Source organism: Gopherus evgoodei, chromosome 1, assembly GCF_007399415.2.
Source record: "Gopherus evgoodei ecotype Sinaloan lineage chromosome 1, rGopEvg1_v1.p, whole genome shotgun sequence".
Lineage (NCBI taxonomy): Eukaryota > Metazoa > Chordata > Testudines > Testudinidae > Gopherus > Gopherus evgoodei.
The window spans coordinates 20,485,805-20,500,247 of NC_044322.1; the positions used below are offsets into that span (position 1 = coordinate 20,485,805).

General features: G+C 44.3%; 1 protein-coding gene across 1 annotated transcript in view; it reads right to left on the reverse strand.

Annotated features, from left to right (window-relative positions):
• The window catches only part of CHORDC1 (cysteine and histidine rich domain containing 1), a 32,646-nt gene extending 20,503 nt beyond the window's left edge, over positions 1-12,143 (reverse strand). Inside the window, exons 1-4 of the mRNA XM_030559179.1 lie at positions 11,882-12,143; positions 5,787-5,836; positions 2,809-2,865; positions 1,404-1,564 (exon numbers count right to left, since the gene is read on the reverse strand). Coding sequence (XP_030415039.1) covers positions 1,404-1,564; positions 2,809-2,865; positions 5,787-5,836; positions 11,882-11,945 — 332 coding nt within the window. The 5' untranslated portion in view covers positions 11,946-12,143. The remainder of the gene's footprint in view (positions 1-1,403; positions 1,565-2,808; positions 2,866-5,786; positions 5,837-11,881) is intronic.
• Positions 12,144-14,443: the final 2,300 nt, after the last annotated feature.

Consider the following 14,443-nt stretch of genomic DNA (forward strand, 5'->3'; position numbering starts at 1 on the left):
TCCAGCTACAAACTGACCATGCTGCGCTAAAGTGACTTCATACTGCCAAGGGGAACAACAAGAAACTTCTTCGATGGAGTTTAGCTCTCCAAGATTTTGATTTTGAAATTCAGCACATTTCAGGAGCTTCTAACAAAGTAGCTGATGCTCTCTCCCGTGAGAGTTTTCCAGAATCCAGTAGTTAAAAAGTGTTCTTAAAATGTAAAAGTCTGTTAATTATATACTTAGTGGTATATGTAAAGGTGCATGTGTTGTATTAATCTGTTTATTTTAAAGTTCTAGGAGGAAATCGCCGCCAGTGAGGTCCCCACTGTCTGCAATTTGGGGAGCGTGTCATAAACAGATAGCTAAGCGTTAATGTCTCTTTCACCTAAAAAAGGGTTAACAAGCAGTGACCTAAAACACCTGACCAGAGGACCAATCAGAAAACAAGATTTTTTTCAAATCTGATTTTTTTCAAATCTGGGTGGAGGGAAGTGTTGGGTGTGAGTTCTTTGTTCTTTGTCTTGTGTCTGACCCTCTCGACTCTGAGAGTGATTTTCCTACCTCCAGGCTTTCTAATCTTCTGTTTCCAAGTTGTAAGTACAAAGATAGTAAGACAATAGGTTTATACTGTTTTTTTTTGTATTTACATGTGTGTAGTTGCTGGAGTGTTTTGAATTGTATTCTTTTTGGATAAGGCTGTTTATTCACTTTTTTTTCTTAAGCAATTGACCCTGTATATTTTCACCTTATACAGAGACTATTTTTAATGTATTTTTTTTCTTTTTATAAAGCTTTCTTTTTAAGACCTGTTGGAGTTTTTCTTTAGTGGGGATTCCAGGGAATTGAATCTGCAGCTCACCAGGGAATTGGTGGGAGGAAGAAGTCAGAGGGAAAATCTCTTTGTGTTAGATTTACTAAGCCTGCTTTGCATATCCTTTGGGTAAGGGGGAAGAGAGATTAGCTCTCTCGGTACTTGTGTTTCCAGGACTGGAAGCAGGGAATCTCCCAACGTCGTCCAGGGAGGGGAGCCTGGGAGGAAGTAACCAGGAAACAAGGGGAGGGGGTTATTTCCTTTTGTTGTAGGACTCAAGGCATCTGAGTCTGGGGGTCCCCCAGGGAAGGTTTTGGGGGGGACCAGAGGGTATCAGGCCCTAAAAATTCCTGATTGGTGGCAGCGCTATCAGATCTAAGCTGGTAATTAAGTTTAGGGGAATTCATGCTAACACCCATATTTTGGACGCTAAGGTCCTGATCTGGTCATGACAATAATGAAGGGTTAGGATATCTATTTTAAGATTTAATGCTGCTGCTTGTCACCATAGTACCTTCCAAATAAAATCAATGGCAATAACCAAAACAAGTTCTAAGTTAGCCACTGGAAACAAATTTGGCACAAATGGCAGTTCAATATACCGTACCTTGGCCTATTAATGGTTTCCACTGGCTTTGGTGCCCGAATTATATGCTCCTGAAATTTAGGTTTCAGTTCAGCTAGCTCCTTTCGCTCAGAGGTAGTTTTGACTTCAGGTTTCACAGGCTCAGGGGGTTTCTCACTATTATGGAGACCCTTTGTACAGCCCTGTTGTAGATGACATAGAAACAGGTGTGAAAAAAACTACTTCATGTGCAAAGTCCAAAAAACAAACTATTCTCCAAGTTTAAATGAACTAATGCAATTTGATTTCTCACTCATATCCTTCACTCTTCACTCAGTTTTAGTGGCTGCTTTGCAACAAATGCTATAACTAAAGTTGAAAAATGGGTTCATTGACATCCGGAAAGTTTGTTCATATATCTGAAAACCAGGAGATGCGGAACACATATGACATGTTCTATGCTTATTAAAGAGGCTTTTTTTTTTTAAATTAAAGTTTGAGCAAAATCTCTTTAATTGTTTATGATTTATATCAGTGGTCCTCAAACTTTTTTTTCCCCGCAGACCACTTGAAAATTGCTGAAGGTCTTGGCAGACCACTTAATGATCTTTCCAAATGTTGTTTGCACCGTTAGTTAACTATTGTAAAGTGCTTTATAAAAGCGCTATATTAAACAAAAAACAAAAACAAAAAAACCCAAAACTTTTTTTGTTCTACAGATAAAAGCACACAGCTCATATTTTAGTATCTGTAGTCTTACCTTTCTAATGCAACTGATGTGCCCTCTCTCTCCCGCCACGGCAGCCCTCACGCTGGGGCTAGGAAGAAGGGGAAGGGTCTCTCCCTCTCTTCCCCGCCGCTGCAGCCCCCAAGCTAGGGCTGAGAAGGAGGGCCTTCTCTCCCAGAAACCGCAGCCCTGGAGCTAGGGAAAGTCACCTTTCTCTGGCCGATGCAGTCCTGAACATCCCAAATTCACCCCACCCTGTCTCAGCCCGCAGCTCCACTAATTAGGTAGGTGGCCCTTCATTCTCTTGTGCAGGGCCACCCAGGTGCGCACCTTAGAGGGAACCATCCATAGACTACCTGAATGGAGCTCGTGGACCACAATTTGAGAACCTCTGATTTAGACAAATGATTGCAAAAACACTATCATTTCTTCTCCTGGCCTCATATTTTTATAATATTTTAAACACATTTTGACAGAACCAATTAATAAATTGCTGAAATGTAGAAATTGAAATTTAACATCTAAGTAGTCCACAAGCAGAAAGAGTGCCTTGCTTCACTCTGTTAGATTCAAAATGATTTTGGTTTAACAAGATGTATCCCTTTAAAACTTGCTTAATGTACCATCTAATTCTATGATCTTTGATACTAAACATTTTTGATAGCATAACAGATAAGCTAGATAAACTGCAATATTTTTTTTTAAATCACCAATACATACCGCAATGCTTAAGAAGTCAGAGAAGTCTGTTGTTCTTCTCTTGCAACATGACCAGCCCTATAAAATTTGGAATAAAATAATGAGAGAAATGCAAACACAGTTTATCAGTAACAGTTTATTAGAAGCAAAAGGTTAGTGATAATTCTTTCCAGCATATGTTGCTTTATAGTCTTAATACAGTGGTTCTCAAACTTTTGTACTGGTGACCCTTTCATATAGCAAGCCTCTGAGTGCTACCCCCTTATAAATTAAAAACTCATTTTTATATATTTAACATAATTATAAAGCTTTAATTATAAAGCTGGAGATGAAGCAGGCTTTGGGGTGGAGGCTGATAGTTCGCGACGCCCCATTTAATAACCTGATGACTTCCAGAGGGGTCCCAACCCCTCGTTTGAGAACCCGTGACTTAACACTCTCTTCTCCCTTGGACACTGCTGATCATCTCTGTATTTTTGAAAATGTAAAGACTTCTACAGCAGCTATCAGTAGTCAACATTTGGTGACTTCATCATAAAGCACCATCAAAACAATACTCCTATGCTGTGCAAGGTTCTGATTCAATATGAAAAAATAGGTAAACTAAAATAAATCTCTCTGAGTTTGAGTTCACCTGCTAATGCTATGGACACAGTCCCTATTTTCAAGAGCAATGTAGCATGGACAGAAATGTCTTCCTTATCTTTGGAGAGTCATAGATCTATTTTATGTCAGCCTCCTTCATTACCCCTTTCTCTAGTGTAATCTTTGATTTAGACAGTCGTCTGCTCATATTAGGTCAACTAAAAACCAACATTTATTATACCAGACGAGACAGTCCTGATGCTAGAGAAACATATCTTACTGCACCACACAAACCAACTTATCTGGAAACTCAAAGAACCTTTAATTTGGTATTACAAAAGATACTTTGATTAACAATGTATTTCTGCAGCAGACTAAGAGACATGATGATGGGATTCACTTTTTCTTTGAACTACTGCAAAATAATGCCTTCTGTTTCCTCTAAACATTCATCCTTTAAACAGACAATATACTGTGAACAGTAAGACAGCATTTATTGTTTAGGTTATTTAGGACACATATTAGAAGGAAAATTATACCCAATAGGGCTCACTATAAATTTTCAGTGAGACCAGGAAATGAGGGGAGGAGAAAAAAGGGAGGTAGAATGTGTAGTTTTTTTGTAACAAGTGCTGATTTAAAATTTTTTATTAAAGCTAATGTTAAAATTATCTAATACACAGGTTAAAGAAAGAGTGTCTATAGATCTATAATGCCTAAATTATCCAAAAGTACAAAGTTTGGTTTAAAAATCATAAAATATATATAATACATAAGCTGCAATATCCCAACTAGAGATTAATACATTTAGCGATACAGTTAAAATATTAGATCCAAATATTTGGGTACATCACTTGTAAAAAGTTATACTGAGAGTAGCTTGTGGAAAGCAAATATAGCAATGAGTGTAGACTGACCCCTACTAATTGAGAATTGAGGATAGGTTGTCTGTTAGTAAATACTCTGGATATTATTTCCATCTTAAAATTCTGATATTCAGCTTCAGCCAATCAATTTTTCAATAGCTATTCATAGCCAGCTAGTAAGCACATGCTGCTCACTCCTATCATTACCAAGGAATAGTTATCTTGGGCATAGCTCTCCTCTCAATCACGGCCATTTCTGATGATGCCTCAGCACAAAATTGGAAAAGAGGAAGGTTTTGAGGAAATTCCACTCCTCCACCTTCTGGCTTCTCCTCATGGGACTAACAACTGTTTCACACCTCTTCCTTATAGCAAGCTGATGCCAGACAGTCTCTTTCCAAGTCTGGGGGAGGGATAGCTCAGTGGTTTGAGCATTGGCCTGCTAAACCCAAGGTTGTGAGTTCAAGCTTTGAGGGGGTCACTTAGGAATCTGGGGCAAAAATCAGTAGTCCTGATAGAGAAGGCAGGGGGCTGGATTTCAATGACCTTTCAGGGTCCCTTCCAGTTCTAGGAGATAGGTATATCTCCAATAGTTGTTGTTATTATTATAAGTCCTCTCCCACACTGTATAATCATTCACAAATTCATGAACCTTACAGGTTTGAGATATTCTTGTGGCTTTTTTTTCCATTCCTTATTTCTTGCCATCAATATTTTAAAGCTATTATTTTGCCTCTTCCAAACTTCACATTAACTTCATTTAGAATCAGATGGTCTTCTTTAAGGAATTCTGCCTTTGTCCTTTATACAAGCCAAGAATTCAGATTTTTCCATACAGTATCTCCATAGCGACTACACTAATTGCTTACCTGGACAAATAAAAGTATTTAATATATTTTTGCTGTCTTAATTAAACTTAACTTCCAAAACTGAGGAGAATCAACAACATATGGCCAGCCTGGTCCCTGTAGGCCATCAACAAATGCTTCCTGGACCACCAATGATCCACAGATCAGAGTTTAAGAACTGCTGATATAAACAAGAGACTACTGAGAAAAAGGTCTAACCTTTCCAAAGTGTATTAGTCAGTTTTTGAGAGATATAATTTTCTTTAAAATGCAAAAAGAATACAAAGAAAAACAAATTTTAAATTGTGTGTACTGAAATTCTAAAATGTCTGTAATAGAAAACAGTTCTACGTGCAGTGCTTTTTACGCGGCTGTGGTAAGGCAATACATTTGTCACAAAATGATATAGGATACGTAATGATTAAACAAAATGCTCAGTTTGAGATTAATAGAAAAATAATAATCACCTGCTGCAGTGAGTGGTCAAATAATTTACCTGTTACTTATTGCTTGAGTCTAGCACTATTCATTTTCTTTTTCAACTTTAGATAAATGCCATTTCTGGGGGGTTTTGGTTGAATTCCAGAGAAAGGACATTTGCTACATCATTGACTGAGTTGGAGCACAGCACTACAGATACAAAGATACACTATCTAAGGATTTAAAGAACCTTTCACTACCTATATCCTGGCATACCCACCTTTAGAGCATCATGAAAGACTGGTACACCTGGATGATAAGTGCATGAATCTGAAAGAAAAGAAAAATGCTATACTAAATGAAAATGCAAATTAAATGAACCAAAAACCCCTGCAACTATTAATCTAAACACAATTACAGCCAGAACTCCACACATTTGAATCTCACATTGCACATGAGCTCCACCTTCCACCTCTTTCCCATTACTCTTTTAAACTGAAGAAAATCCCCAGGAGAGCAGATTCAGACTTGACAGAACAAGCATTCAGAGAATATAAATGGAGCCATATACAGCCTAGTTAGACTACGTTCCTTAAGGTACAAACTTTTTTTTTTTTTGGGGGGGGGGGGGCATATACACCACAATATACGTATAAATAAAATTACCTTTACTACATTTATCAGGGGATCTTTTGGGGACCATGATCAGCACTCATATAGCGCTAACCTTAGCTGGTATCCCAGTAGAAAGAGAGACAAATGTTAGCCTAGTCCATTTGAAGGGCATTGATTCTCAACTCAGTTTTGCAACACCCAACACGACTATTTACAGTTGTTTGAGAGATGGATTCAAGCCTCCTAAGCCAAAGGCAGCTAAGATTTAAGGCAGTGTTGAACCTTATCTGGTGTTCATAAACTTGATTAAAGGATTGCAAAGCATGCCTTATAGCCAAAGGCTCAATGAACTCCATCTGTTTAGCTTAACAAAGAGAAAGTTAAGAGGTGGCATGATCACAATCTATAAGCCAGGGCCCCCACAGCTGTCAACTGCTGGGGGGCTAGATTCCCCTTTTCCCCCGCTGGTGGCAGGGTTCAGGCTGTCAGTCCTGCCCAGCAGTCAGCCCTCCTGTTATTTTTACTAAAAGTCAGAGCTTCCGTGAATTTTTGTTTATTGCCTGTGACTGTCCATGACTTTTTCTAAAAGTAACAGATAAAATCTTAACCTTAATCATAGGATAAAGCATCAGTTTCCCTCACTGCACAAACTCTAAAATGGACAAATAGAACCAGATCCAAGCCTGTGTGCTAAAAGCCAAAGGCTCCATATCGGATGAACTAGCTACAGCCAGCATGTATCCTTTGCTTTGTTCTAACTTGGGACATCACTGATAAAAGAGACACAAGGATACGATCGGGCAATGTACAGAACCGGCTTACCACTTGTTACCTATGGGTATGTCTACACTGCAATTATGCACTGTTTTTTATAGCCCAGTTGGTCCTAGTTATATTAGAGAAACTAGAGAAACAAGATGGATAAGCCCCTGTGTTAGAATTATAGGACTGCAGGGGACCTTGAGAAGTCATCCACTCCAGTCCCCTGCAGGGCTAAGTATTATCTACACCATTCCTGACAAGTGCTTGTCTAACCTGCTCTTAAAAATCTCCAATGATGGAGATTACACAACCTCTCTGGACAATATAGTCCAGTGTTTGATCACTCTGACAGTTAGGAAGTTTTTCCTAATGTCCAACCTAAACCTGCCATTGCTCCTTGTCCTATCCCCAGAAGTTAAGGAAAACAATTTCTCTCCCAACTTCTCGTAACAACCTTTTATGTACAGTAACTCCTCACTTAAAGTCCTCCGGCTTCATGTTATTTCAAAGATATGTCTTAATTAGGGAACATGATCGTTTAAAGTTGTGCCATGCTCCCTCATAATGTCGTTTGGCTGCCTGCTCTGTCCACTGTTTGTAAGATTCTGTGGAAAAGCAGTGACTTTACAAGGATGCATTATACAAGTTCCTCTTCTCCACCTCCTCCCCCTCGCTCTCAGCGCTTCCCCCACTGCCAAACAGCTTACGTCGCGGGGAGGATGCGGCTGCTCCAGGGAGGAGGTGGAGTGGGGGTGGGAAGAGGTGGGCCTGGAGTGGAGTGGGAAGAGGAAGAAGAGGGCCTGGAGCATCCCCCAGCAAAGTCGGCACCTGTTCTCTGGGGAAGCCACCGCCGCTGCTGCGAAGGTGCTTCCTAGGGTCCTTGCCTTCAGCGGGCTGTGCCTGTGTGGGGTAAGACAGAGGCACTTCCAAACCACAGTACAGTACTGTACAGTATATAATGTCTTTTGTCTGCCCAAAAATAATTTCCTTGGAACCTAACCCCTTGCATTTACATTAAATCTTATGGGAAAATTGGATTAGTTTAACATTGTTTCACTTAAAGTTGCATTTTTCAGGAACATAACTACAACGTTAAGTGAGGAGTTACTGTACTTGAAAACTGTTATGTCCCCCCCATCATAACCTAGTCCCAGATTTGGACCTTAGCGTCCAAAATATAGAGGTTAGCATGAAAACCTCCAAGCTTAGTTACCAGCTTGGACCTGGTACTGCTGCCACCACCCAAAAAATTAGAGTGTTTTGGGGCACTTTGGTCCCCCAAAACCTTCCCTGGGGACCCCAAGACCCAAACCCTTGAGGCTCACAACAAAGGGAAATAATTTTTTTCCCTTCCCCCCCTCCAGGTGCTCCTGGAGAGATACACAGAAGCAACCTCCGTGAATTTAAGCAGAGGGAGTTCACCCTCCCCGTTCCCAGCCTGGAGAACAGAATTACCGAGAGTCAATCTCTCTTCCCCCCTCACCCAGAGGGAATGCAAAGTCAGGCTAGTACATCTAACACACACAGGTTTTCCCCTGACTTCTTCCTCCCACCAATTCCCTGGTGAGCTGCAGACCCAATTCCCTGGAGTTCCCCAGTAAAGAAAAACTTTAACAGGTCTTAAAAGAAAGCTTTATATAAAGAGAAAGAAAAATATATACAAATGGTCTCTCTGTATTAAGGTGACAAATACAGGGTCAATTGCTTAAAAGAATATTGAATAAACAGCCTTATTTAAAAAGAATACAATTTAAGCAATTTAAAGCACTCCAGCAACTATAGACATGTAAATACAAAAACAACAAACCCTTTTTGTACTTACAACTTGGAAACAGAAGATTAGAAAGCAGGAAATAGAAAAATCCTTCTCATAGCTGAGAGAGATTTAGGCAGAAGACAAAGAATTTAGACACAAACTTCCTTCCACCCAGAGTTGAAAAAATCCTGTTTCCTGATTGGACCTCTGGTCAGGTGGTTCAGATTACTTCTTTCCAGGTAAAAAAGATGTTAACCCTTAGCTATCTGTTTATGACACTCCCTCAGTCTTCTGTTCTCCAGACTAAACAAACCCAATTTTTTCAATCTTTCCTCACAGGTCATGTTTTCTAGACCTTTAATCATTTTTGTTGCTTTCCTCTGGACTTTCTTCAATTTGTCCACATCTTTCCTGAAATGCATAGCCCAGAACTGGACACAATACTCCGTTGAGGCCTTATCAGCACAGAGTAGAGTGGAAGAATTATTTCTTTTGTCTTACACCACTCCTGCTAATACATTTTAGAATGATGTTTGCTTTTTTTTGCAGCCGTGTTAAACTCTTCACTGATACTTAGCTTCTGATACACTGTGACCCCAAGATCCCTTTCTACAGTACTTCTTCCCATGCAGTCATTCCCCATTTTGTATGTATGCAACTCATTGTTCCTTCCTAAGTGGAGTACTTCACATTAATTCTCACTGAATTTCATCCTATTTTCTTCAGACCATTTCCCTAGTTTGTCCATCATTTTGAATTATAATCCTATCCTCCAAAGCACCCCTCCCAGCTTGCTATTGTCCACAGACTTTATAAGTGTACTTTCTATGCCATTATCGAACAGCAAGTTTACATCACAGTGCTATATCAGCACAGCTGCACTGATGCAGCTGCGCCGCTGTGGCACATCTGGTAAAGTCCTGCTATGCAAACAGGAGAGTGCTCTCCAATCGGAATAATTACTCTGTCTCCATGAGAGGCGGAAACTATGTTGGTGGGACAGCGTGTTATGCCGACACAGCATTGGTGTGGACAGCGCTTAGATTGGTGTAACCTACCTGACTCAGAGAGATGTCTTTTTCGCACGTCTGAATGACACCAGCCCTAAATCACTGGTGAAGATATTGAACAGAACTGGACCCATGACTGAACTCTGTGGTACCCCACTTAATATGCCTTTCCAGCCTGACTGTGAACCACTGATGATTACTCTCTGGGAATGACTTTCCAATCAGTTATATACCCACCTAATAGTAGCACCATCTAGTCCAGGGGTCCCCAATGCAGTGCCCGCGGACACCATGGGGCCCACCAGGGCGTCTAAGTGTGCCGCATACTGGCTGGTGAACAAGCATCCACTGACAAGCAGCGTCATCCAGAGGCGAAATACCACCGAAACGCCAATTTTCAGCAGCACTTCAGACGATGCCTCTGGATGATGCTGCTTGTCAACAGCATTTTGGAGGCGACACCTATTGACGTTGCCGCTTGTCTGCAGCATTTCGGTGGATGCTCGTCCACCGCCACAGTCCTCTGTGGCTCATCGTCTGGCGCCAGCCAGATGAAAAAGATTGGGGACCACTAGTCTGTATTTCCCTAGTTTGTTTATGAGATGGTCACAAGAGACAGTATCGAATACTTCCCCCCCACCCATTCCCCCAAGGCTTGTGACAATGTCAAAGGCTATTAGGTTGGTTTGACATGATTTATTCTTGACAAATCCATGCTGTTACTTATCACCGACGTGTCTAGATGTTTGATTGCTTAATTATTTGCTACAGTATCTTTCTGGTTACTGAAGTTAAGCTGACTGGCCTGTAATTCCCTGGGTTGGCTTTACTTCCCTTTTTATAGCTGGGCACTATATTTACCCCTTTCCAGTCTTCTGGAATCTGTCCTGTTGTCTCTAACTTTTTTAAGATAATCGCTAATGGCTCAGATACCTCCTCAGTCAGCTCCTTGAGTATTCTAGGAAGCATTTAATCAAGCCCTGGTGACTTGAATATATTAACTTGTTTAAGTAATTTTTAACTTTTTCTTTCCCTATTTTAGTCTCCTATTCTACTTCATTTTCACTGGAATTCACTGTTTTAGACAGCCAGTTGCTATTAGACTTTTTTGGTGAACACTGAAACAAAAAGGTCCTTTAGAACTTCGGCCATTTCCACATTTTCTGTTATTGTTTTCCCTCGGTTATTAAGTAAAGGACTTACCCTGTCCTTGGTCTTCCTCTTGCTCTTAATGTATTTGTCGATTGTGTTCTTGTTACCCTTTATGTCACTAGCTAGTTTAATCTTGGTTTGTGCCTTGGCCTCTCTAACTTTGTCCCTATATACTTGTGCTATTTGTCTGTATCCCCCCCAGGTTCCCAATACTAGCACATCCCTCCTCCCTGTCTACTCCCCCAATAAACACAGCATGCCACTTAACAGGCTCCCCCAGACTCTCCCCCACAAAAATAGCACAACCCCTCCTCCCCTCTAGGCTCCCCCCCAAACAGCACAGCCTCTGCTCCCCCTCAGGTTCCCCCCCAAAAACAGCAGAGCCCCTCCTCCCCTCTAGGCTCCCCCCCAAACAGCACAGCCTCTGCTCCCCCTCAGGTTCCCCCCCAAAAAACAGCAGAGCCCCTCCTCCCCTCTAGGCTCCCCCCCAAACAGCACAGCCTCTGCTCCCCCTCAGGTTCCCCCCCAAAAAACAGCAGAGCCACTCCTCCCCTCTAGGCTCCCCTCCAAACAGCACAGCCCCTGCTCCTCCTCAGACTCCCCCCCCAAAAAACAGCACAGCCCCTCAGGCTCCCCTCCAAAAAACAGCACAGCCCCTACTTCCCCTCAGACTCCCCCCCTAAAAAACAGCACAGCCCTACTCCCCCTCAGACTCCCCCCCAAAAAACAGCACAGCCCTGCTCCCCCTCAGACTCCCCCCCCAAAAACAGCACAGCCCTGCTCCCCCTCAGACTCCCCCCCCAAAAACAGCACAGCCCTACTCCCCCTCAGACTCCCCCCCCAAAAACAGCACAGCCCTGCTCCCCCCCCCCAAAAAAACGGCACAGCCCCTCAGGCTCCCCTCCAAAACAGCACAGCGCCTGCTCCCCTGGCCAGCCCCCGCCATCAGCACTGCCCACCTCGCGTAACCTAACGGGACCCGGCCACCCGCAGCGCCCCCAGCCCTTAAGCCAGGAGCCCGCAGAGAAGCAGCGGCAGGGGGCGGGGGGGCCTCGCAAACCCCTCGGCCCCGGCTCGTACCCTCCGTGTTGGCGCTGGGGTCGAAGCGCTGGCCGCAGCCCCGGTTGTAGCAGAGCTGGGACATGGCGGGCAGAGCTGAAGAGCCGGTTACCGGAGCCGGCAACAGCAACGAGCCGGGAGACAGGAAGCGAAGAGGCCTCCCCCCCTTCGCTCTCGAGTCTCTCCGGAAAAAGCCGAGCGGAGCCTTCGGAAACCTTCGCGAAATTTCGGGGCAAAACGAGAAGCAGCGGGGTTAAGCGCACGCGTAGTAGCTCCGAGACAGGGCGAAGGGCCGGCTCCGGGAGGGGAGCGCAGGCGCAGCAGGCGTATGGCATAGAAGCTAAGGGGTGGGGCAGAGTTGCCAGAGGGAGGGGCTAGGAAGAAGGGAAGGAGGAGTTTCCGGCCAGGACAAGTGCGCAGGCGCGATGTGTAGAAGCAGGGGGAATGGAACAGGCACTGTTTCGAAGGAAGGAGGCGGAGCTTCTAAAGGCTCCGCGGGGGGATTCTAAAGGGAGGGACTAGAACTAGCAGAAAGGCGGAGAACTCGGTAGACGGGACTAAGAGCGCGTGCGCAGTGAGGAACGGGGGGGGGTAGGCAGGCGGGCTGCAGGAAACTTGTCAGGGGCAGGCAGGAAGGGAAGGGCACGGGGGTAATTAAGGCACCGAGGGGGGAGGGAATGCAGCCCCATATCCTGCTAACAGCTCTGGGGAGCCCCTCATCCCCGCTGGGGACAGTACCCTTGGCGGGCTCCCCTTGGTAGGGGACAGGGAGTGGAGGAAGTAGAGGGGAGAAGGGAAGCAGCAAAGGGAGGAACAGAGAGAGAAGGAAAGCAGAGTGGGGAATGTTGTACAAGCTCGAAATAAGATCTAAGTACTGTAGGAGGAGACAGCTCATATTGGAGGCTAACTCATAGATGGCTGAACCTAGAGGGCCAAATTCTGTAATAAAGTACGTCCCCGTCTATTAGCTTTTTCTCTAGGCTTTTAAAGATTATGTGACCCTGTGGCAACCAGTGCCAAAATTCAAAAAATTCTGTAAATGTATAAAGCAAGATTTGTCAAACTTTTAAATCCATTCCAAGTGGTACCGGTTTTAAAGCAGAGTACAAAGTCTATGTCACTTTTAACTGATTATATTTTAAGTTCAGGCACTTTAAATTCAAAGTCACATCCTGGAATTGCTACAACAGAAGAAAAACATTCTCAAGAGGATCATGAGCTACATTTTCATGTAGTTCACAAGAAGTTTAGGACACCAGCTTTTAAGACACATGCAGTGATCCCCTATATACACAAGCATAGGGCTTGTCTACATCACAAAGTTGCAGCGCTGGTGAGGGGGTTACAGCGCTGCAACTTAGGAGGTGTACACATCTGCAGGGCATCACCAGCGCTGCAACTCCCTGTTTGCAGTGCTGGCCGTACTCCCGTTTTGTCTCGGGTGTAGAGGATCCAGCGCTGGTGATCCAGCGCTGGTAATCAAGTGTAGACACTTACCAGCGCTTTTCTTGACCTCCGTGGAATAAGCAGATATCCCAGCATACCTGAGGATACCTCTCTGGTAATCAAGCAGGTCTCCTTCCCCACGGTTTGCTCCGGTGTTCTCCGAATCCCCCCCCAAGCAGGTCTCCTTCCCCGCGGTTTGCAGGGGGGTTCGGGGAACGCGAGAGCAAACCGCGGGGAAGCAGATCTACTTCCCCGCGGTTTGCTCTCGCGTTCCCCGAACCCCCGTGCACGCAGGTCTCCTTCCCCGCGGTGTGCTCTCGCGTTCCCCGAACCCCCGTGCAAGCAGGTCTCCTTCCCCGCGGTTTGCTCTCGCGTTCCCCGAACCCCCCTGCAAACCACGGGGAAGGAGACCTGCTTGCACGGGGGTTCGGGGAACGCGAGAGCACACCGCGGGGAAGGAGACCTGCTTGCGGGGAGGGGGTTCAGGGAACGCGAGAGCAAACTGCGGGGAAGGAGACCTGCTTGCACGGGGGTTCGGGGAACGCGAGAGCAAACCGCGGGGAAGGAGATCTGCTTGCACAGGGGTTCGGGGAACACTGGAGCAACCCGGGGAAGGAGACCTGCTTCCCCGCGGTTTACTCTCGCGTTCCCCGAACCCCCCTTGAAGCCGCCCAACAGCGCTGCAGTGTGGCCACATCTAACACCACTTGCAGCGCTGGTTGCTGTAAGGGTGGCCACTGCAGCGCTGGCCCTATACAGCTGTACTAATACAGCTGTAACAACCAGCGCTGCAAAATTGTAGATGTAGACATACCCATAGAGTGATCATTTGCAAATGGGTTAATAGATAGTGGTATTTCCCTTTCGTTGTTTCCAAACACACATCATATGACTGGAGGGCATTTCAGTTACATTTATATCCAATTCCAGATTCCTCTAAACAATTCTAATTCCACTGTTTTCCATTTCTGAATATCTTTTACTACCCACATTCTATGATTTATGGGTTTCATCACAGTCTAATTAATACTGAGGCCTAACGCTGTAATGAGGGAGACCCATGTTATTTCTGCCTCTGACATGAGCAAAACAAAGACTGATTTCTTGCCAGAGGTGAAATTTACCTTTTTCCACCAG